Genomic DNA, 24623 nt, shown 5'->3' with positions numbered 1-24623 from the left:
ACAGTAGAACACTAGCGTTTTTTTTACTAACTAAGCCGCTTCCTAGTCGACGGCGCATGACGTCATACGCACGCAAGCATTAGCAGACACCCAGAATCACCGACAATGACTTTCTTCAGTTTACTGTTTGTCACGTTACTTTTTATTCCCAACATGACCTCAGTCACCATCAGACGGAGGAGAAATCGTCACAGGACTGAGGAAGAAAGTCCTCTAAGGCAGCGGAGCATTTTATATTAAACACCGCTTAGATCAAACAGTGCTGCACGAGGACAAACTTATGTTTATATCTAAAAAGCTCCACTGTGTGTAAGGGGCAGGAGAAACTGGTGCAATTTGCTTAAAATATTTAGTTAATTTAAGTTTATTGTTATTATATGGGGTATTTGCGCACTTGCAGTATAAATTCTGTCATTTATTATAACGGAAGTGGTGTGTTAGTGACGAGACCGCGGTGTAGACATGGTGATACAGAGTGGGAGCACGAGTAAGATATGTAATATCTAATTAAAACATTATGATCAAAAGTAAACACAAGTAAAATAATCTAAAATCAGTGAGTAACAGACACCACAAGGTGCAGTGAAGGTGAGTTTTAATAATATATATATATATATATATATATATATATATATATATATATATATATATATATATATATATATATATATATATTGTGAGGAATTAGCCCGGGGAAGGGCGGCGTACAGACCCACAGGAGACCGAAGGATGGTTGCAGACGGTGCTTTATTGTGGCTAGGGTGAGGTGAACGTGTTATAAATGGAAGAGTGCGGGGTTTTGTGAAGGCGTGACGGCCGGCGGAGTCGACTCGTGGCGGAGGCGGGATTCCCGAGGCGGGGCGGGGGTTTTCCCGGGCCGGCGTCCTCCGTGTGTGCGACTCTCACTATCCGGCGGTCTCGTCCGCGCTTACGCCTCCTGGAGAGAGGGAGAGAGAGAGAGAGAGAGAGAGAAATTAGCGTGGGGCGTGAGGTTACCGTCGTGATCGGAGATTGCGAATCGCTGCAAACACGCACGGAGTCCGTTTTGACGCCACGATATTCTCTTCCGCTTCCCGGCCGGAAGCGCGCCCTTTTATCCTCCTCCGTCGTCGCCTGAGTGGTGGGACTTCCCCGTTGGATCCGCCAATCGCTGGCCGGAGTCGCGTCAGTCCCGCCCTGCCGCGGCGGTCCTTCCGGCTGGCGGAATGTTCGGCAGGAAGCTGCCCACGTCGTGCCGGTGCGGCAGTCGGAGAAGGAGCGTTTTCCCTCTTGTGTGCGCCGGATCTCTGCCCGTCGCGACAGTACCCCCCCCCAGCTCCGAGCCTACTGCCGCTCGGTGGTGGGCCCAGAGGGCGTCTCGTCGTGAGAGCCCATCCGCGTTACCATGCTGGGCCCCTGCCCGGTGCTTAACCTGAAAAGAGAAGTCTTGTAAGGCGAGGAACCAGCGGGTTACCCGGGCGTTGGTGTCCTTCGCCTTGGCCATCCACTGCAGGGGGGGCGTGGTCGGTTATGAGGATGAAGTGCCTGCCCGCCAGATAGTATCGCAGCTCCTCGATGGCCCATTTTATTGCTAGTGCCTCCCGCTCGACCGCCGCATACTTCCTCTCGGCCGGGGACAGCTTCCGGCTGATGTAGAGGACTGGGTGTTCTTCCCCGTCGAAGGTCTGGGAGAGGACGGCGCCCAGCCCGGTCTCGGAAGCATCAGTATGTACAGTGAACGGGAGGTCAAAGTCCGGGTTGCGGAGTATCGGCGCGCTGGTGAGGGCCTCTTTTAGGGCCTGGAAGGCCCTTTCCGCATCGGCTGTCCACCTCACCTGGTCTGGCTGGCCCTTCTTTGTAAGGTCTGAGAGGGGAGAGGCTACAGCAGAAAAGTTAGGCACGAACCTGCGGTAGTAGCCCGCCAATCCCAAGAAGGCACGTACCTGTTTTTTCGACGTCGGACGTGGGTAGTCCTTCACAGCCTCGATCTTTTTTTGTTGGGGCTTCAGCATCCCCCGTCCGATGCGGTATCCCAGGTACTGGGCTTCCGTCAGCCCTAGGTGGCATTTCTTTGGGTTCGCCGTCAGGCCGGCCTCCCGGAGGGCTTTCAGGATCTCCCTGAGGTGGAACAGGTGGTCAGCCCAGGTGGAGGAGTGTATGACCACGTCGTCCAGGTAGGCCGCGGCAAACTGTCGGTGGGGTCGCAGGAGGATGTCCATTAGCCGCTGGAACGTGGCGGGCGCCCCGTGCAGCCCAAAGGGGAGAACCCGGTACTGCCAGTGGCCGGTGGCCGTGCTAAAGGCTGTCTTAGGCCTTGCCTCCGGTGCGAGCGCCACTTGCCAATAGCCTTTGGTGAGGTCCAGGGTCGATATGAACCGGGCTCTCCCCAGCCTCTCGATCAGGTCGTCCACTCTGGGGAGGGGGTAGCTGTCAAACTCCGACACCTGGTTCAGCCTCCGGAAGTCATTGCATAGCCTCATGCTTCCATCCGGCTTCGGCACGACGACGATGGGGCTGGACCAGGGGCTGCTGGACTCCTCGATGATGTGGTCCCGCAGCATGCGACTGACTTCCTCCTCGATGGCCTGGCGCCGGGCCTCGGGGATGCGGTATGGCCTTTGTCTCACCACTACACCGGGAGGAGTCTTGATTTCATGCTGGACCAGCTGAGTCATTCCCGGGGCAGCCGAAAACACATCTGCAAACTGGTCGGTCAGCTCGGTAAGCTCCTGTCTTTGGGTGGGGGTGAGGTCCTCCCCGAAGCCGACCAAGGTACCCTTGCCCCGGTCCGAGTCCTGGGCTGCGAACGCCGACACCACCGGGGTTGGTTCCACCCACTTTTTCAGCAGGTTTACGTGGTATAGCTTCCCGTCCTTTGGCTTACCGGGCTGCTGTAGGCGGTAGTTGACTGGGCCCCGGCGCTCGAGGACAGTGTATGGACCTTGCCACCGGGCGAGGAACTTGCAGGCGCTGCTGGGCACTAACAGGAGGACCCGGTCCCCCGGCTGGAATTCCCGGGGCTGTGCGGGGCGGTTGTATACCTTCTTCTGCTCCGCCTGCGCCGCCAGCATGTGCTCCTGGACGATGGGGCCCACCCTGTCAATCCTGGCTTGCATGTCCTGCACGTACTCGACGACGGAGCGGAAAGGGGATGGTTGCTCCTCCCAGGCTTCGCGGGCTACATCCAACAATCCCCGCGGCCGCCGCCCGAACAGGAGCTCGAAGGGCGTGAAGCCCGTGGACGCCTGGGGGCACTCCCGAACGGCGAAGAGTACGTAGGGGAGGAGGAGGTCCCAGTTCCTCCCCTCCTCGTCCACCACCCGGCGCAGCATCCGCTTGAGGGTCTGATTGAACCTTTCAACAAGTCCGTCGGTTTGGGGGTGGTAGACGGACGTCCGGAGGTGCTTCACCTGTAACATACGACACAAATCCGCCATTAGCTTCGAGACAAACGGCGTACCTTGGTCGGTCAACACGTCCTTGGGGATCCCCACTCGACTGAAGAGGAGTACCAGCTCCCTGGCGATGTTTTGCGAGGTGGCCTTGCGGAGCGGCACCGCCTCAGGGTACCGAGTGGCGTAGTCGACCAGGACCAGGATGTATTCATGGCCCCGGGCCGACTTGGGTAGGGGCCCCACGAGATCCATGCCCACTCGCTCAAACGGGACGCCGATGATGGGCAGGGGTATCAGGGGCGCCGGCGGGGGCCTCCGCAGGGCCGTGCGTTGGCACTGCGGGCACTGTTGACAAAAGGTCCGGACCTCCGCGTCCATCCCGGGCCACACGAAGCGGTCCCGCAGTTTCTCCAGGGTATTTCGGGCCCCCAGGTGGCCGCCGAGGGGATGGGTGTGGGCTAGGTGTAATAAGACGGCTGTCTTGGCTCGGGGCACCACCAGTAGGTCCACCTGCTCCCCGCGGCGGCAGGCCCATTGGTACAGGAGCCCCCCTCGGACGAGGAAGTACGATGTGGGGAGCCTCAGGTCTGGGCTCTGGTCGACCCCCTCTATCACCCGTACCTGGGCCCAGCAGTGCTTCAGTCGGTCGTCCTCCTTCTGCTCCCGGCCGAACTTTCCCTCCCGGTTTACCTGGGGAAAGACAGATGACAGAGGGTTAGTAGTTTGGGGGGTCTTACCTTCTGAGGTGGCCTCTCCGTCGTCCTGGGCCAGGTAGGCCGGCCAGGTTGGGATCCCCTTCCCCCGCCGCCGCGGTCTCCGGGACTCGGCTCTCGGTACCACCCGGAATCCTGGCCAGTCTCGTCCCAGGAGGAGGGGCACGGGGAGTTCGGGGATGATTCCGACCTGGAGGGGCCAGGTGCCGGCTTCGCTCCGGATCTGGACCTCAGCTGAGGGGACCTCCCGGGTGTCCCCATGGACGCATGTCACGGTAAGCGTCCCACTTGGTCGGCGCCCCTCAGGCAGGATGGAGGGTTGGGCAAGGGTCACCGTGCTCCCGGTGTCCAGTAGGGCGGTTACCGGTCTCCCTTCGACCCACACCGTCACGGAGGGCGCCTCCGGCGGTTGCTGCTGATGGAGGGCGCAGCCTGCCAGCCATGGTTTTGTAAGCAGCCGGGCGGCTTCCCTCTCCGGCTCTGTAGGCATGGGCTCGTCTCGGGGGTGTTCACAAGTGGGCGCCCTCTGTGGGTTCCTCCAGATGCGGGGCCGGGTCTGGCGGTCAGACCGGGGGCCCTGGGCACCGAGGGGCCGATCGAGGTGCTGCTGCTCCCCGGAGTCGAGCTCCAGGGTGGCCAAGGTTCGCTCCAGGGCAGTCAGGAGTTCCTGGGGCGTAGTTGGGGCGTGGGCCCCCACGGCCTGTCTCTCTGCCCGGGGTAGCGCTCTCAGGAAACGGTCGACCACCACCTTCTCCGCCACCTCCGAGGCGGTATGCCGATCCGGTCGGAGCCATCGTTTGGTGATCCGGAGGAGGGCGTTCATCTGGCAATGTGGTCGAGCACCTGATCGATAAACCCAACGATGGAATTCAGTAGCTGCCTGGCCAGGGGTTCGGCCACACCACGCCAGGACTCCCTCCTTCATCGCCAGGTAGTCCGTAGCCTCCTCCGGCTCGAGGGCATAGTAGGCTGTTCGGGCCTCTCCCGTGAGCAGGGGACCAAGGGCACGGGGCCAGTCGTCACGGTCCCACCCCTCCCGGCGGGCGATACTCTCGAAGGTCTCGAAGTACGCCTCAAGGTCCTCTTCGGGGCCAAGGGGGGGTAGTAGGCGGCGGATCTCGCTGGTTGCGTCGGGGAGAGGCGTGGAGGCGGCGGGGGTCTCAGTCCTCATGGCGATCAGTGTCTGTGTGGCGACCTGAAGGCTTTCGGCGAGCTGCTGTGTCACGGCGTGCTGCTGGAGGCTAGTCTCCAGCAGGTGTTGCAGGGTGGGGTCCATTTTGTGGGGCCCCCCCTTTTTTTTTTTTTTTTTTTTTTTTTTTCTCTCTCTCGGGTTTATTTATAAATTTTTTTTTTGTTTGTTTGGTTATTTTTTTTTTTGTTTGTTTTTTTTGTTTTGCAGTAGGCGGGTCTGTACTATGCCCGCATCCTCCACCAGTTGTGAGGAATTAGCCCGGGGAAGGGCGGCGTACAGACCCACAGGAGACCGAAGGATGGTTGCAGACGGTGCTTTATTGTGGCTAGGGTGAGGTGAACGTGTTATAAATGGAAGAGTGCGGGGTTTTGTGAAGGTGTGACGGCCGGCGGAGTCGACTCGTGGCGGAGGCGGGATTCCCGAGGCGGGGCGGGGGTTTTCCCGGGCCGGCGTCCTCCGTGTGTGCGACTCTCACTATCCGGCGGTCTCGTCCGCGCTTACGCCTCCTGGAGAGAGGGAGAGAGAGAGAGAGAGAGAGAGAGAGAGAAATTAGCGTGGGGCGTGAGGTTACCGTCGTGATCGGAGATTGCGAATCGCTGCAAACACGCACGGAGTCCGTTTTGACGCCACGATATTCTCTTCCGCTTCCCGGCCGGAAGCGCGCCCTTTTATCCTCCTCCGTCGTCGCCTGAGTGGTGGGACTTCCCCGTTGGATCCGCCAATCGCTGGCCGGAGTCGCGTCAGTCCCGCCCTGCCGCAGCGGTCCTTCCGGCTGGCGGAATGTTCGGCAGGAAGCTGCCCACGTCGTGCCGGTGCGGCAGTCGGAGAAGGAGCGTTTTCCCTCTTGTGTGCGCCGGATCTCTGCCCGTCGCGACAATATATATATATATATATATATATATATATATATATATATTATATATAAGAATGTATGCATTATTTTTATGGAAGCACAAAAAGCACCAAATTAAACGACAGTCCTAAGTGAATAATACATATTCTGGTGTGTGTGTGTGTGTGTGTGTGTGTGTGTGTGTGTGTGTGTGTTGGGTTCTTCTCTGTTTTGGACAAACAGTTGTGTAAAGTTTTAGTCTGAAGTTTATATTTGTAACACTCAGTTTGTGGATTTTATTTTAAATAAACAACAACAAAAAATGGTAAAGTTTGCCCCGCACCCTCCGATTAATTGGAAAAATAATCGGCCAACGAATCAATTATGACAATAATCGTTAGTTGCAGCCCTATTACTATACTAATTCATATCAGTCCTCCAAAAAAAAATCCAATACCAATTTGACTTGATGATATGAGTACCATTAAGCGGTAGTAAACCAGTGGTGTAAACCAGTGGAACCCTTTTCTTTGAGATCTACCTTCCTGCAGGTTTCATCTCCAACCAAAATCTAGCACACCCATTTTAGTTGATCAATAATTTCTTAAGGCAGTGATTAGATGGTCAGGTGGGCACGATTATGGTTGGAGCTAAAGTCTTCAGGAAGGTAGATCTCCAGGAACAGGGTTTGTGACCACTGATATAAATATTTGCAATAAAATGTAATGACTCATAGCAGCCTGCAGAATAAAAAAGGACCTTTAGTACAGTGGATTAGGGTGGACACTATTTACACATCAGATGTCCTAATGGGCTATGTGCCCATTCATGTGACTAGCCATTGATATGTGAAATCAAGATAAAGATAAACACACTACTACATTATCCATAGCTCACTAGTTAAAGTGCTGTAGGCTAGTTGTGGCATTTTGTTTAATACACTGAAGGCTGGCACTGCATCTGAAGTCATTACAGGGATTTATTATTTTGCTGCCTCAGTGAGAATTCTTAATTGAAAATACAATATAATTGTGCTTGACTAGTGTCCGGAAAAGCACCCATTTTCTCTCAAATTTCTCTACAATTGTTCAATTCTCCACATGGCTGAAAATTGTCCAGAGATATTGTGTTATCCTACAGGTCTTCACCATGACCACGATCTCATATGCCTTGATCTCCATAAGAATGCTATGAAAACAGCTAATGGACTCCTGCATGACCCCTCGCATGTTCTGACAATAATTATAACCATTATGGGCTCGTTATCACTATTCATGTTGACACATATTAATCTTAAATGGAGTCATAATGAAACACCTACACTATTTGCACTATGTAGGCTTGTTAACCTAAAGTCTCTTCTACTGTGTGTGTGTGTGTGTGTGTGTGTGTGTGTGTGTGTGTGTGTGTGTGTGTGTGTATGTGAAAGCTCAAGACCTTTTCTAAAGCAGCAATACATCAAACTTCAGAGTGGTTAAAAGCCTACATTAAGTATCAGAAGTACTTAATTGTGAAAAAAAACCCACATCAAATAAACTGTATATTTATAGGTTATTCTGTAATTCTACCCTTCTAAAATTTCAGTGCTGTCTAAACATTAGTAATACACCATCGTCTTTGTCTTATGATCACATATTTCCAATTTCTATTATGTAAATCAGTGTCACTAAAAGCCAATGTTCAGCATAGGAGAACTTCATTTTTTAACCCCCTCTCCCCCTCACACCCCACACCAACGCCAATTCAAAGACTCTCAGCACAGCTTGAGGAGCTGCCTAGGCTGGTGTCATTATGCATTCCCTGCACTTGGATATAACTACACTAATTCAAGGAGATGATCAATACTAATTGGTCTCTTTGGAAGGCATAACAGTGGGAAGGGGATGAGCCTGCAGCCGCAGCACGCTAATGAAGAATTCATGCCGTGTGGCTTTGTGGCGAAAGGTCAGCTGTTAGCGCCGGCGTCTGCTCTCCCTCTTGTCCATTATCTCTGCTCGTGTCCATGCTGTTTCTCTCTCTCTCTCTCTCTCTCTCTCTCTCTCTCTCTCTCTGTCTCCAATACTCTTTCCTTAGTATCTCATAAATTCTTCAGTCCTCTCTTTCCCCGAATAGCTTCGCAGAGGGCAGGGGCCTTGGATGAATGACGGTCATACAGTAAAGGGATGACTTGTGAGAGAGAGAAAGTCGGAGAGGGAGAGGAGAAGGGTATATTTTGTGTTACTCTGCAGCTTGCTGTGTCATCCAAAGCACCTAGCATGAAGATTGCATTGCTAAGTGGCACATCTGTAACTGAGGAGAGCTCCAAACCAAACAATGGAACAGTATTTTCATAGCACTTTTTTTTTTTTTACAATGAAGATTGTCTCAAAGCAGCTTTACAGATAGTACAGCCTTAACTCTCAGTGGGCAAGCCATGGAGGACAGTGGAAAAGAATAAAGAAGAAACCCTGAGAGAAATCAGGACTTAGCAGGAGGACCATGTTAGCACTGGGAATATCAGACAGTCTAGGAATTCGAGTTTAGCAGGTGAGCTTGTAAGCCATTGGGTAGCAGGAGAAGAATCCAGATTAAAGCCTTCAGAAAGTAAGCATCTAGAGACCTGGAGCAGGATCTAATTAGGAGTTGGAGCCTGTTGGCCTCAGAATGGTAGGAACAGATGCTTGTTGAACCTCAAGATCACAAGAAAATGATTGAAGCACTGAAAGAGGAAAGGCAGTGTGGTACAAGGCACACCACAAGCATATATACTGTATTACATTGTCAACTAATTCAAGTGAACACATAAACAATGGGGGGGAAAAAAAAAACATGTCAGTTCAACCACAACTCTCTACGTCTATCATCCATCAGTCTTGATTCAGACTCCATTGGCTATGGTCTTGAACCCAACCCTACTGTTTTGTTCGTACTGATTAGAACTGATTAGAACTTGGTCAAACTATTTAGTTTTTGCTGCTGCATTTCTTGCTGTTTTGGATGCAGCTGGACATCCAACTACATTACATTTACATTTATTCATTTAGCATACACTTTTATCCAATGAGAAAATACAAGCAAAGCGATATATCAAGCAGAGAACAATACAAGTAGTGCTACCATACAAGATCCATTAATTGAGTTCCAGAAGAAGCAAAGTGTGCAGAGTAGAGGTATAAGTGCCAGAGTAATTATTATTATTGTTATTTTTATTATATTATTTTTTTTAGGGTTAGGTGTTCACAGAAGAGGTGGGTCTTTAGCTGTTTCTTGAAGATGGGACAGATTCTGCGGTATGGATTGAGGTTGGAAGTTCATCCCGCCACTGAGAAACAGTTAGTTTGAAGTTTCTTGAAAGGAACCTTGAGCCACACTGAGTAGGTACTACTACGCATCGGTCGTTGGTTGATCGCAGATTGCGTGAGGGAACATAAGCCTTCAGGAGAGAGTTGAGGTAGGAGGGTGCTGTTCCAGGCAGTTACAGGAAGCCAGTGGAGGGAGATAAAGAAGGGTGTGACAGGGGTTCTCTTGGGCTGGTACAACTAAGAGTCTAATCTAATCTAATCTAATCTAAAGTTAAAAGCATGAACTTCTCTGAATGACGTGTGGCAAAATGTTTCTTATCTTGTTTTGGAAATCAAAATAGGATTTTCCTATTAACATCACTGACAAATTTCAAATGGTAAGTCACTGTCACTCATGACATCAAGAAATAGTCACACACTATTTCCTCTTCCAATTCAAGCAGAGTAAAGGCACTTATTTTTAGTAAATCCTTAAAAGGATGAAGAAAAAAAGGAAGAAGAACACAATTTAAAACGATCCTTGCACCACTGGCTAGAACAAAATCATCCTGCAGATAAAGCAGATTCATGATGGTTAGGGATTCTAATAGAGAACAAAGGAAAAAGTACAAAGTGAATATTTTACTCCCATGAGGTTACTCCATATAGAAAAGAAAGATCCCTTTGGAGACAGAAAGAAGAACCACAGGTGTCCATTAAAGCTCTTGTCAACTTATTTTCTTAATTAGCTTCTTACTGTTCGCTAATAGCTTCTGTGGGGAATTTACACTCACTGCAACAGAAACAAAACAATGTTTTTGGGGGTTTTTTTCTGTTAAGAAATTTCCAAATATTTTTTATCTGACATTTTCTTCTGGCTGATTTGTGTTGAGTGGGACAATAAATTCGTCAGGTCTAACAAAATACCAATCATCTGATTTCATCAACCAGAGAAATGAAAGTGCCTTCTTTCCTGCTCACGTGTGAGCAAAATGTTTAGAAATTTAGTCAGAACTTTTAGCATTGTATATACACAATCCGAGTGTAGTAATTAATATGTGTAATAGTGAGTAGCTCTACATCACTTAGCAGTGGCTGTGCTATAATTGACTTAATAGTGATCTACACCTAATTAAATTGAATTTTCATCTAATTAAACCTTAAAGGTAATAAGCCAGGTCCAAAATTATCACATGATCATAGGCAGTTAAATAAGAGGACAGTTAAGCGAATTTGAAACCAGATTTGATATTCTGCCCTGTTTATATTGCTATGTTTGTTGGACGCAAACCACATGCTTAATGTATTTTATCACTTTCAACAAGTGCCGTGCTGCTTGAAAAAAAAATGTGCAAAAGTACATCAATAGACCATTCAGTGCCTCACAACTTGAGTGTTGTTATGAGACAAGACTCAAACAGGAAGTAAGCGCAGGAGTCTTTATTTACACTCTAAAGTGACTAGTACAGGAAACGGGAAACGGGGTCAAAACAGAAACAAGATTTGAGGCATGAAACACAAAACTTAGGACAAAACTATGAAACAATACAGCATAGCACAATAATCCATCAACCCGTTTTATACCTGTACTCATCTAGCGTTTAGCTATGGCATGAAACAAGGAGCTATACATGAAAACCATTTAACTAAGGCTATGGCACGAAGCCAGAACAAATCATGGAACCGCTACCGTTTAGTACATTTACACAGATACACATTAACTAGAACTGAGGCGTGATACTTGAAATCAAAGCAGGGCATAGAAACATTACCGCGTAGCCCGTTACACATCTAACCTAATTACCTCTAATACTCGTTTAACTATGACATGAAACATCGGGGTTAGGCTTGTTCTTGTAAGAACTCCAGGACTGTAGCTATTGCGCAGTTCACTGGGTCTAGCTGACGTTCCTCACATCACAAGACAAAAAGCCGCCACTTGAGCGCATACGATTTCCTTGTAGATGGTGCTCTAGCGTTTAACATGGTCTCTACAACCTCAGTTGTGAGACCAGAATCTATGAGCTGGGGCCAGACCCACAGTTTCCATAGTTCTGGCCGAGGGTGATAAATCAGCTGAAGGTGTACCGTCGAGCAGGGAAATTCTCAGAGAACCATATTCGAGCTGGCCAATAAGGTGCTACTAGCAGCAGATGTAGACAGTCTTGGAGAACTCTCGCTAGAACTTGTGGGAGCCGAGCGATCGGGAAAAAAGCATATAGACGTGACCTCAGCCAAGTGTGCACCATGGCGTCCAGCCCCAATGGTGCAGGAGGAGTGAGGGCAAACCACAGCGGGCAGTGTGTTGTCTCCTCAGAGGCGAACACATCCACTTCCGCTTGTCCAAACCTCTGCCATATGGACTCCACCACTTTTGGATGGAGCCTCCAACCCCCAGGCCTCAGCCCCTGCCTCGACAGGATGTCTGCCCCTACATTCTGCCTGCCCGGAATGTACATTGCACTCACTGACAAGTACTTTCCCTCTGCCCAGAGAAGGATTAGTTGCGCCTGCCTGAACAGGGGGCGTGAACGTAACCCTCCCTGGTGGTTGATATATGAGACCACCGCTGTGTTGTCTGACACAACTAGCACATGGTGACCTCTCAACTTGGGAAGAAAGAATTTCAGTGCTAGGAATATGGCCCGCATCTCTAGGCGATTCATATGCCACTCCAGATGAGGGCCGCTCCAAAGACCGTGAGCTCGACAGCCATTTAAGACTGCACCCCAGCCCGTGCAGGACTCATCTGTCATTACCGTCTTGCGGTAAGGAGACGCCCCTAGAGTGTGACCCGAGGCTAGAAACTGCAGGCACCTCCAAATACTCAGAGCACATAGGCATCACCGCGTGATGCCTACTGATTACTCTCAGAGGTTTCATGCTCGGATGAAACCCCCGACTTTTCAGCCACCATTGAAACGGTCTCATGTGTAATAAGCCCAATGGTATGACGTTGGCTGCTGCTGCCATAAGGCCCAACAGTCTCTCGTAGAGACTGGAGGGGATTCCCAGACCTAGCTTTATCTTGCTCAAAGTTGATAGGCTCGATCCTACGCGTGTTGGGGATAGAAACGCCCTCATCGTAGTAGAATCCCATATAACCCCTAGAAAAGTTGTCCTCTGCACTGGAGAAAGTATACTTTTCTTGAGCTTCAACCTGAGCCTCAAACTCTTCATGTGGGCGAGAACAACATCTCGATGTTGATCCGCCTGTTCCCTGGATCGTGCTACAATTAACTAGTCATCCAGGTAGTTTAGTACACGGATGCCCTGGAGTCGCAAGGGAGCCAAAGCGGCATCCATGCACTTTGTGAAGGTATGAGGGGATAAAGCTAGCCCGAAGGGAAGAACCCGAAATTGAAATGTGTTGTCGCCAAACGCAAACCTCAGGAACTTCCTGTGGCTGGGCGATATTCCTATTTGGAAATATGCATCTTTCAGATCTATCGTCAAAAACCAGTCCTCGAATTGAATCTGTGGCACCATAAGTTTGAGCATCAGCATCTTGAACCTGTATGTCCGAAGATGACGCAGATCTAAAATTGGCCGCATTCTCCCATCTTTTTTTGCGGACCAGGAAATAAAGGCGGTAAAAAACCTCCTTCCCCTAGGGAACAGGGTACCTGTTCTATGGCCCTTTGTCCAAAAGGGAACTTACTTCCTGCGGTAATGTTGGGCTCTGGTCTGTGCTGACTACTGTGGTGAGCACACCTCTGAACCATAGACAGAACCCATGGAGACACATTCGGCAGTAGTTTCCACGCTGCCCGATGGTCTTTTAGTGACGTTAACTATTCCACATTCTATTGGAGGGAAAGCATCAGATTTTTGTTGCCCTGTGACAGCTCGCTGACCAGAGAACACTGAAAACTTGGGGACCACCTTGGCTAGCAGAGGCCCTACAATAGCACTGGGGGCTACCTGCCCTAACAACCTCATGTCCCTTGATACGTCCCTCCATGGCCCCTCAGGACCGCTCTTCTTTGCCTGCTTGGCCTTTATGACCATTCTCAGATCAGGCCTAGTAGCAGACCGCAACTGTGGCCGCCCGGTTCCCCTGGCTGTCTGTGGGGGTTGGCGGGCTGCCATACTCGCCTTCTGGGTCTCCCTCACACTAGTGCTGGCCCGGACTCCACTCGTGGATGCCCGGGTGAGCTCGAGACAACAGGGAAGGAACTGTTTTTTTTTTTTGAATGCCGCCATATGTCGAGCTCACTCAGCATGTCTGCTTGGTAGGCCTGCAACACTGTCATTGTCTGCAGTGACCCACAAGCAAGACTACTACTGCATAGGCTTGCCCACCAATGCCACAGTGGCCTTACACGGTGGTTTGGATGGCAAAGCCGGCCCCCCTAATTACCTGCCGTCGATGGAGAGAAGTAGCTCGCAAGCACCTCGTCCACCTTCAGCATAGCTAAATAGCCATGCCATTCATTCCCCACAATGGCCAAATAATCCAACATCGTGGGGTTATAAATATGGCTTATGCATGGTTTTCCCCCAGAAGCCTGATATTTTGTCATGCACTTCTGGAAGAAAGGGGAGTTTCTGCAGTGTGAGGGATTTACTTTCACTGGGGAGAAAAAAGGCTGATCCAGCCTTAGTAATCACTTCAAGCAGCTCTTTATATGCTGCTCGCAGTTTTTAGCACATCCTTCTGGCTCCTCGGAGTCAGAGAGGAATTATTACTATTATTTGTGTGTGTTTTTTTTCTTCTCCTTTTTGGCTTTCCATAGCGGAAGGAGGAGTCGTGACGCGAGCTCTAAAATCCAGCGGAGAGCCGAACCCGGAAGAGATAGAGCAGCGCTCGTCTCCAGCTCCTCTTCCGGATCTATAAGAGATCCCATTAACCTGAGATGGCTAGCTGCCTCGGCAGCAGCCGGCCCAGATCCGCGAGACTCTGAAACCCAACTTGCTGCTGCTTAATGTAGGCATTACCATGCGCAGCCTCTCGAGGCTGCCATCACATGCTACACTCCTAAACACTTCACCCAGAAAGTGTGTGCCATTCCCCGTGATGAAACAGGAGCAAGCCGTAACACACTTCCTGAATTATTTCTCGGTCTTTACTTCCCTCTCTTTTCTTTTCTTTTCTTCTAAAAAAGGGACAGAAAAGTTTAGAGATTTTGAGAAAATATAGAGTAGAAATGAAGCGTCTTTGTCACACAAACAGACATGCAGTCTTCCTGAAGACAATAAGGCTGGCGGCGTGGTTCACAGGTGCCATATATATATATATATATATATATATATATATATATATATATATATATATATATATATATATATACACAATCATACGACGCGCTTAATTGCCACGTCACCTGATCATGGCAGGCCTATAAGTAGAGGCATGATTTTACACAAGCTTCAAATACCAGTTACGCACAAGGCGCTTCCCATACTGTTATGCTAAATGCAATGTTGAAGTTCCCTTTGAAAGGGAACTCTCGTTTAACTATGACATGAAACTCTCGTTCAACTATGACATGAAAGTAGGAACAAGAAACTAGACAGGACATGGAAACTTTACCGCATGGCACCATTACACCAATCGGCCTCTAATACCGTGCAAAGTGCGCAGCAACACGAGGGGTTTAAATAACCAGTCACAATTACCTTAACTGCTGACAGCTGGTAACACTTGAAAACACACCCTCGCACCTCTGCCAATAACTGAACAACTGAACAAGGCAGGGACAGAACAGAAACCAAAACAAGTGCACATGTTCGTTGTAAACAAAGTCCTATCATCCATGCGCACTTCAAGCACATGCACGCACTCTCTAGCTGACCATGCACATCATCGCCACAGCGCCATCTGCCGGCAAGATCGTGACGTGTAAAAACAAATGCATTATGGAATATGGAAAACAGTGTGCCAAATGAAAAAAAATGCTATACATCATTAAATTCATTCATATATTCTTTAATAAAAGCATAAATCAGTATATACTAAATAAAGCTAGCAATACATAAATTAATAAAAACATCAATGTTTTATTTAAAATATTTATGTGATGATTTATTAGATAATTTATTGATGGATTGTGATTAGACAATACAACATATGGAGGACATATGCAACATATGCAAATTGAAAGCCCAAAAAAGTGGATCTTAGTGGCATGGGAGTCATTTCATCATATTTAACCTTTCCATTTCTTGCATACACAGCTCTATAATTTCAGTAATCACAGCCAGATTGTAAGAACAAGGTTGCGTTCTTCTCTTTTTACAGTTTCACCCCCTTGTCATTTTTTATGTGCCATTTGCTCAGTGACTTCATCTCATTCCTTTCTATGTGCTTCATTTTCTGTGTGCTGCCCCCTTCTTCCTCCTCCTCTTCCTCCTCCAAAAACACCCCTTTCTTATTCCATCCCTCTAGCCTGGGGCTGAAACCACTAACATGGGTGAACGAAGATTTCTGATTAGGTTTCACTCTGGTGCCCTGGAAGAAGCGAAATAATGAAAATACCATAATATAATACGATTTCATACAAAGAGCAGCTACAATAAATATAAATGGATTCTGTGTGCATGTGCACATATGAGAGAGAGAGAGAGAGAGAGAGAGAGAGAGAGAGAGAGAGAGAGAGAGAGAGAGAGTATAGGACATTCATGCCCATTTAATAATAATAATAAATATATTCCAAAGCTTAATTTATATTAGCTAACACAAAATGCTTTGCACTTGCTTGCTGATATGGTGAGAATTCTACTTGGCTTTATTTTAGAGGCTCATTGTGAATGTTTTGTTCTTCAAATGCTTATTAGGGAGTAGGGTGTTCAAACTTAAAACAATAGTCCATAAACCACCAAGCCACGACCTTGAAAAAGACAGAAAAATTGGAGCGATAAACTGAAGTACAGTGCTGCACAGGTAGGTATTCTCCACATAAACCCTGCTTTTTCTTTCTCTTACACTCTCCAAGCTTGTTCTTTTCCCCTTCTTTCAGTCTCTAAGTGATCCTGTTTCTGCCTCTTCATCTGTGAGTAACAAGTGGGTCCTCTTTAATGCTGTACCACACTCTCAATTAGTGCTAATAGGGCTCTCTTAGGCCAAATGAATGGCACTCCTTCTCTGATTGAGAGAGAATAAAGGAAGGCGAATGAGTGAAGAAGATACTGGTTTAGCAGAGGAGGAGGACAAAGTAGGATGTAAAAGATATAGGAATGAAAAGGACAGAGTCGTTAGGATTTAGGGGTAAAAAGAATCAGTGCCGATAATTATATCATGGATGGTAGTTCTGGCTGCAAGGCAAATCACAGGTTTATATGAACATGCTAGTTCTAATACATTATCATTTCTATATTAACAGCTAATTCACAGCAATGTTTGCAAATCCTCCACATTAAACTTATTTGAACTGTTGAATTGGTTTATGTTCAGTTGCCATTTTTGGAAGGAATCTCCAGTGTCAATGACAGTGGTCAAGCTGTTCCTTTACATTTTCCAACACAGAAGTGTTTTTTAAAATTATTATTACTTATTGGCAATATGACATGACAAGCAGTGCTTTTTGTCTTATTGACGTCAAGGAAATTAACTTAAAAATTGGTAGTGTTGGCAAATTATTTTAGTATTAGAGGAATAAAACAGTTTAGGGAATGTTGTTATAGGAAAATAATCATTTTAAATAACTTTGGGGTGGTAACAGTAAACTTACTTTGTTTCGGGCAACATCACACCTCCCTGTCATTTTTTTTCTCTATAATTAGTGTTTATTTCCACACATAGTTCATCTGCCAGAAGTGGTTATATATTTTGTATACTATATCCATCGATTTTCCATATTGCTTATCCTACACAGGGTCACGGCGAGCCTGGAGTCTATCCTAGGGAGCTCGGGAAACAGGGCAGGGGACACCCTGTATTGGGTGCCAACCCATCACAGGGCACAATCACATACACATCCACAAACTATGAACAATTTGGAAATACCAATCAGCCTACAATGCCTGTTGTCGGACTCGGGGAGGAAACCGAAGTACCTGGAGGAAACCCCCGAAGCATGGAGAGAACATGTAAGCTTCGTGCACACAGATGGGAGGTGGGATTCGAATCCCCAACTCTGGAGGTGCGAGGCAAGCATGCTAACCACTAAGCCAACATGCCCCCTGTATACTATATACATTATTTATTTAGTCAATTAGTAATTAAGATACCTTATACTTAGTTCACTCCTTGGACTGTGCTTGTGTGCTTGCTCTCATATTCACATCCACCCACAACCACACCAGGATTCGATTCAAATGGACAAAATGTTTCATTTGTGCAAGAACCCTTCATTTGTCATTTTTTATGACTAGATTACTCTATCACTTATCAGCAATGGTATCTGGTCTTTAAACATTTATTTTGCAGCAGTTCCATCGTCTCCATGCTCAGTTGATATCTGTGATTACTACATGCACTTGCCAAAGTTTGTGCATGTATAACTATGTGAAATCAATCTCAACCAAATGAACCAAGCTTAAGTATTCATTTCACAATGATTCAGACTCTGCAATAGGATTAATATGTCTGACAAAACCCTTAAAAGTGCATAAATGACAAATGCTGGTGTAGAGAACAGGGAAGCATAACCTAGCACTTTAGATTTTTGTGTGAGGAATTGAGACACTGATGTAGATAATGGGATAGGTAGATATTGTGGTGCACAGCTCTTTAAGTCCTGTAATGCAAGGACAAGGGATTTGAATTAGATTTTTGCTGCAACAGGGAGCCGATAGTGTGTCCTCATTAAGGAAGTCACATGAGAGAATTTTGGGAGCTAATAAACCTCGCAAGCAGCTGCATTCTGAATGCTTTGTAAGGTGATATGGCATATACAAAAGTATACACAGAAAGTAAACACATTTGGAATTGCCAGACATTGCATCAAGATTTTTTAATTTTATTTTTTTGGTAGTCAGGAACACCCATATTCTTCAGCAGATTTGAAGAAAAAATTCTCTTTTGAAAAGTGAAAAATCATCATGCTTAATATTATTAATCATATAATCTTAGTTGTGTTTGCCAGATGGACTCATATACTGAAGGTAATGGAGGGATCCAAAATCAGCGAGTTCTTAGCTGATGGATGAATATAGTCTTTTTTTGGTCAAAACTAGGTTGCAGATGCTGGGTTTCCAACCATAAGTAAATGTCAGAAAGACAGTCTGATATCTTCTGGGAGTCTTGGGAGTTGTGCGTCTTCAGAGTAGCAGTGGTAAGAAAAGCCATATAATCTGATCACTGAGCCCAGTGATTTAGTGTACGTATATAAACAAGACTGGACCAAAGGCTGACGCATGAGGAACTCCAGTAGAGAGGTTATGAGGTGATGAAAGTAAATCTCTCCAGGCTACATGGAAGATTGATCCTGTAAATATAATGAAAACCAAGTGAGAGCAAAGCTTCCAATGCCCATGTCGGCATGAGTGAAGATAAGCATCATGTGATTCTGTGTCAGGTAGCTGACAGGTTGATAAGAATGATAACTGAGGATACTGAGGGTTTTTTTTTCTGGCTTAGTGTTGAGTTTCAGTGTAGAATATCTGGTCATGTATACAGACTGTTGGAATCAATATAGGCACGTTTTTATTGTACTATGGATATAGTGGAATAGAGGGAAGCTGGCCTGTAGTTATGAAAATTTGCAGGAATGATGGTAAGTTTCATATGTAGGTGTAACCTGGCCTGAAAACTGAAGGGACTTGAAGTTTAATCATTTGGAATTCATAGACTTACAGTTAATTCTATTGACGTGTTTATTATAATTGTACATCTGGAGAAAAGTTCAGAAACTGCTATTAGAGAAATACAGAAATAATGAAATGATTCTTTATAATAGACACAAAGTTACTGAAGTACTCCTCCAAGACTATAGTCCACAGCTTGAGTGTTAGAGTGAGCACCTTTGCTGCCTTTTTTTTTTTTTCCCTGGCCTTACTTTGTCGTCATTTCTCTCTCCATTTTTAAGAGTTACACTATTTCCTGCAGAATTATTCTCACTTCTGGATCCACAACGTTTCTAACATTTCAGAAGATAAATGGTAAGTCGCAGTTCAATAAGCAAGTGAATATATAAATCCTTAGATCATGTTTCATCTTTACACACCATGAGACTACAGTATGTGTGTAACAAAAGAGATTCATGGTTGGTATGAATGCTGTGGAAATTGATCCACTCGAATAAGAAAAAATACAAAACAAAAGAAAACAAGGAACCATATTTACCTAGGAAAAAAAAGAAAATTGAGTAATGCCGTAAAGGATTAAATACAGTACTAAAAGAAAAACTGGAGATTAGGGAGGAGGAGGACAAGGAGATTAGGGTCACAACTTCCCTAAACAAATTACTATATATTTTAGTTTTAAAATTTTGTTTAGTGCCATCATAGCTCAAAGCCTAGCAGAGAAAATATTCCTGGGTTTTATTAGGCATTTCAATCCAATCAAAATATTTTTTAGCACAGGGGATGGTTATTCGGTAGTGCTCTAAAAACCAACATGACAAATTCTCCCCTGCCACAGAACACAGAAAGGAAAGGGGATTACTAGAAAACTCACTAATCCTCCCTTTTGGCTCCAGAAGTCTTCGCTTCAGCTTACTCAACAAGGGAGGCATGAGAAGGAAGAGGAATGCTTAAGGCCTTTGATAATTCTGCACTTCCCCAATGTAAATATCAAAGGTACTTACATTGCAAAATGGAACGGTTGTCTATTGTATCCCCTGCATTATCCCTTCTGACAGAACAGCAAATATATAAAAAGCAAGTCCAAATATTTCAACCCAAAACACCTTGCTGGCAATTATTTGATAGTATAAATAAATAAACCATTTGGTGCAAAACAGAGTATTACACAGAAATAATGGTGTGTGTGAAATGTAAAAAGCATTTAGCAGATGCTTTTATCTTATCCAGAAGTACATTATAATATATTCATGCTAACACAATAGATCAAAATGTAAGAATACCATTAAGCTGTGAGAGTGCAACAACTTAGTCCAGGAACAAAATGAAATAAAAGTCACCTTTTTTTGGTTTAGTGCTTGGTAAAGAGATATGTTTTCAGTCTTCATTTGAAGACAAACAGTGACTCAGCTGTTCCACCACCTGGGTGCCAGTACAGAGAGGAGTCTTGATGAGAATGCGTATACCTTGATGGATGGTGGGTCCACTTGCACTGTGCTAGTGGCTTGAAGGGAACATGGTGCAGAGCAGCTTTCATGTTGGTGGGGGGCTGGTCCATTTCTGGCTTTGTAGATGAGCGTCATTGTTTTAAATCTGATGCAGGCAGCCAGCTGAAGGAGCACAGAAATGATGTGGTGTGGGAGAACATAGGAAGATTTTCTGTGCAGATTTCTGGATCAGTTGCAGGGGTCTGATGGCATGCAGGAGAAGACCTGCCAGGAACAAGTTGATGTAGTTCAAGCTCAAGATGGCAAGGGACTGAACAATCACCTGAGTGGCCTCCATGGAAAGAAATGGTCAAATCTGACTAATGTTGTAAAGGAGAAGCTTACCTAACTGATTAGGTCAGCAATATGAGAAGAGAATGATAGGTGTTTTTTAAAAAGCTACATCAAGCTTGGGTGTTACATTTCGAGTGGTAGGAGGAGATGTGGCTTCTGAGTCTTTGAGAGGTACAGTGTAGGTATATTCTGCTGTAAATAAAACATGAAAACTGTCCAGATAAACATGTCCATGAGCAGCAGCTAGACATCTGCTTTTCTTTAATATTTCAACTGCTGAGACATTTCAGTTTGTGTGGTTGAAAAACACTAAGTGAAACTTTACAGTGAGGTGAAAGCACTTGTTTCATGTTTCATGAAAATTTCAAGACAACTTATTTTAGCTTTAATTCACTGTATCAAAATTCCAGTGGCTCAAATGTTTACATATACCAAGTTGACTTGTCTCTATAAACATTCTGGAAGGCTCCAGAAATTGATATAATGAATTTTACAAGCTTTTTATTGGGCAATTAAGAGACAATTAAAAGTGTACCTGTGTCTGTAGAAGGGCCTACCTTTAGACCCAGTACCTTTTTGCCCATGATACCATGGGGAAATCCAAGCTACTCAGCCAATAAAAATTTTAGCAAAAATTGTAGACCTCCTCAAGTACACAGTTTCTCCTTAGGAGCAATTTCCAAACAACCATGAAATAACTGAGCATCTGTACGAACAATTGTGTGCAAATAGAATAATCTTGGGGCCACACAGGCACTGAATCATTCAGGAAAGTGGTACAAATGAACTTCCAGGGATGAAAGAACATGAATGGGCAAAAATTGCAGCCGAGTATTGTGAGAAATTTGTGTAAGTTAAGCAATAAAAAAGACAATTGCAGCAAGTACTATATAAACATAGTACAAAACACCAAGTGTATGTAAACTTTTAACCAAGTGAAAATCTTATATAGAAAATTAAATGAAGAGTAAGTCACATGACAAACAGGACGTCATCAAGACCCTTTCTAACAGCATGGCCAAGAAATGTCCCCTCAACTATTTGCCATATTTTTCAAATATTTTCAGCATCACTTGACATCATCCAGCTCAACAACTCAACTCTGTTACTAAGGTGATAGCTACAAAGAATATTAATTTAAACAATTTATTATTTCTTTATAGTAATATGTTTGTCATTATGTTGAAAGTAATACATGGGTCCAGAATTAGCATCCTTTACTGAAAAATGTCTAATATTAGCCTGACTCTTCAACCCCCGTTACTAGCAACCCTGTTACCAAAAAAAAAAAAAAAAAAAAAAAAAAACAAGCAACCATGTAATAAACAAGTTGATTTGTAAAGACTATTAATGCCTCATTGGTACTCTAATGGTGGTAAATAGTGCAACAAGGGCCAGTTCAGGTGAAGGACAGAATTTGTCCTAAAAATAATGAGGGTCGTAGGTTCTCAAAAAGTCACTACTATATTAAATTTAAGAATGGGGAGAAGATCCTGAAGATCAACAGATCAAGCATAGTATATAGTGAGAAAAATGACTGTGTCATGTTTTTGTTGCCAGCAATTTGGGAAGAGTAACAAAAATCACTCCGTTGAGTAGAGGTCACTACAATAAATTGTAAAATATATCAGCTCACTTAAGACAACAAGGGAGGTATAACAACAAAGAATCTACTTGATCAACCACTGTTAGGAGAACCATTAGGTCCTGGCTAATTTCCAAGCTCAAGTTGAGAAACAAAGTAGGTAGAGGAGAGGATTAACAAATGTAGGGACAGCAAACTGTGTTCAAGATAGATAAGCAGCTTATGGTAGATAGAGTATTCGTTGTAAATCATGCAGCACAAATAAAAATAAATAAATAAATCAATCAATAAACTAACTCAACAAAGTTTTTCAAAATTGTCTCAAATTTTCAATAAACACTGAGCACAGCTTCTAGTATTATAATTTGGTATTTTGCTCTTGTGTTTCCATTGTTAACCAATATTCTCTTCTCATTAGAATACAGTCCCAAAGCACCATAGTGTAAAAAAATATGAGAGCTACGAGAAACATATGAGAAGTTGACAGGAACCCTGAAGGAAAATCAAGGTAAATAATTGCTCATCAGTAATGTGCGACAAGGGTGGTGCTCTGGTGTTGAAGAGGGCCCCAAAGAGGGTCCTTATCTTGGGCCACCAAATAGTTAAATCCACCCCTTATTTTGAAATTAACTTCTATGGAAACCAAATAACAAGAAATGTCTGGAGTTGTGTAAAAATTGCGTTTGAATGTCTTTGGCCTTGGTGTATGTAAACATTTGGCCTCGACTGTAGGTTGATGCATTCTTTATAGCTTTAATAATTTAACACCTTAAAGAACAGTCTGCAGATCTTGACTTGTACTGCTCCCTTCTATACTTACATACAATATTGGTTTCACTGCAGTTACTCTATTACACAATCTAAGATGAATAATAAGTCAAGATGTTAACAGGATATTCTCTGCATATCAGGTAATAATCACTATAATCTCTCATTTGTGTTACACTCTCTATAGTCTCACTGGGGCCTAATCTCGAATGAGAATATACTGTACATCTGGAGACTTGGGAAATTGCAGCATGAATGAGAGCAAAACCTGGACTGATATACAGTCTGTACACATATAATGACCAGAGTGACAGCATCTCATGTTAATTAAGTCTTCAGAATGGACACACACATTCACACAGGGACAATTTATTTAGACATTCCACCTACCAGCATGTTTTTGGGAGACAGGAGAAACCTGAAGGAAACCCATACAGACATGCGGAGAACCTGCAAAATGCCCAAAGATAGTAACCAGAGCTCAGGATATAATCGAGGACCCCAAAATTTCCCTTAATATAATGAGTAATCTACTATGTACATATCTGGACACTGAGGTAGCCCTGTGCTCCCTACAAGAACTAGAAAAATGAAAAAAAAGAAAAAAAAAATTTTCTACTGCAAAAACAGCAGGATCATACTCATTCCAAACTCATGTATGATATGACCTTTGAGATTCATCCCAACAATCTTATGTCTATGTTCATACCATTATATCTGCATGTCTACATCAGAGCAGAGAAACTATTAATCATGGTTTTACTTGCTGATGTCTATGTATAGAGGTTGTATAGACCATGTTAAATGCTAGGAATGTCAGTGAGACCTAGTAAACTACGCTGTGGCTACAGTTCTGGAGTTCTTACAGGAACATTTCTCAGCAAGGTTGGCTCCTTCTACAATTAGGGTCTACGTGGCCACCATTTTGGCCAGCCATGCCCCTATTGATGGAGCTTCTGTGACAGGCCATACCCTCAGTATGACGGAGTGGGTGTATTCGTTCCCACAGTATGAAGCTCATGCAACTTATGGGTTATGTATGCAACCCTGTTCCCTGAGAAGGCAACGAGACGTTGCGTAGCTTTGTCATACTGGGACATGCCTGTGAATCGCATCTTTGCTTCAGATAATAGAGGCTGATGACGTGGTTTACAGATGCCATGTCACCTGACCACCACAGACCTATAAACAGGCGTGATTTTACACAGTCTTCAGATACCGGTCACATGCTTCCCACAGCCTGAAGCTCACACAACATCTCGTTCCCTTCTCAGGGAACAGGGGTAGGTAACCCAGACATTTTCAGCATAGATATAGTACATTGAAGTCTAAATGGTTTTGTCTTGCTAAAATTCTCACAAGCTCCCTTCTCCTAGGATATGCATAAGAATGGAAAGTATGGGCAGAATTGAATGGGGAGAGAGAGAGAGA

General features: G+C 45.2%; 1 protein-coding gene across 3 annotated transcripts in view; it reads right to left on the bottom strand.

Moving 5' to 3' along the window:
- Positions 1–680: 680 nt before the first annotated feature.
- Positions 681–24623, bottom strand: part of LOC128635321 (uncharacterized) — a 39566-nt gene continuing 15623 nt past the window's right edge. Inside the window, exons 1-3 of one of the 3 annotated variants that reach the window (XM_053687605.1) lie at positions 5890–6160; positions 1036–5785; positions 681–937 (exon numbers count right to left, since the gene is read on the bottom strand). In XM_053687605.1, the coding sequence (XP_053543580.1) occupies positions 1407–5363 (3957 nt within the window). In that variant the 5' untranslated portion in view covers positions 5364–5785; positions 5890–6160 and the 3' untranslated portion in view covers positions 681–937; positions 1036–1406. Of the gene's footprint in view, positions 938–1035; positions 6161–24623 lie in introns of those variants that run through there. The other 2 variants (XM_053687610.1, XM_053687603.1) reach the window with 2 other exon arrangements.

This window comes from Ictalurus punctatus, chromosome 2 (assembly GCF_001660625.3).
Source record: "Ictalurus punctatus breed USDA103 chromosome 2, Coco_2.0, whole genome shotgun sequence".
Classification (NCBI taxonomy): domain Eukaryota; kingdom Metazoa; phylum Chordata; class Actinopteri; order Siluriformes; family Ictaluridae; genus Ictalurus; species Ictalurus punctatus.
Note: the sequence above shows the minus strand (reverse complement) of the source record. Positions and strands in the feature narration are given on the sequence as shown.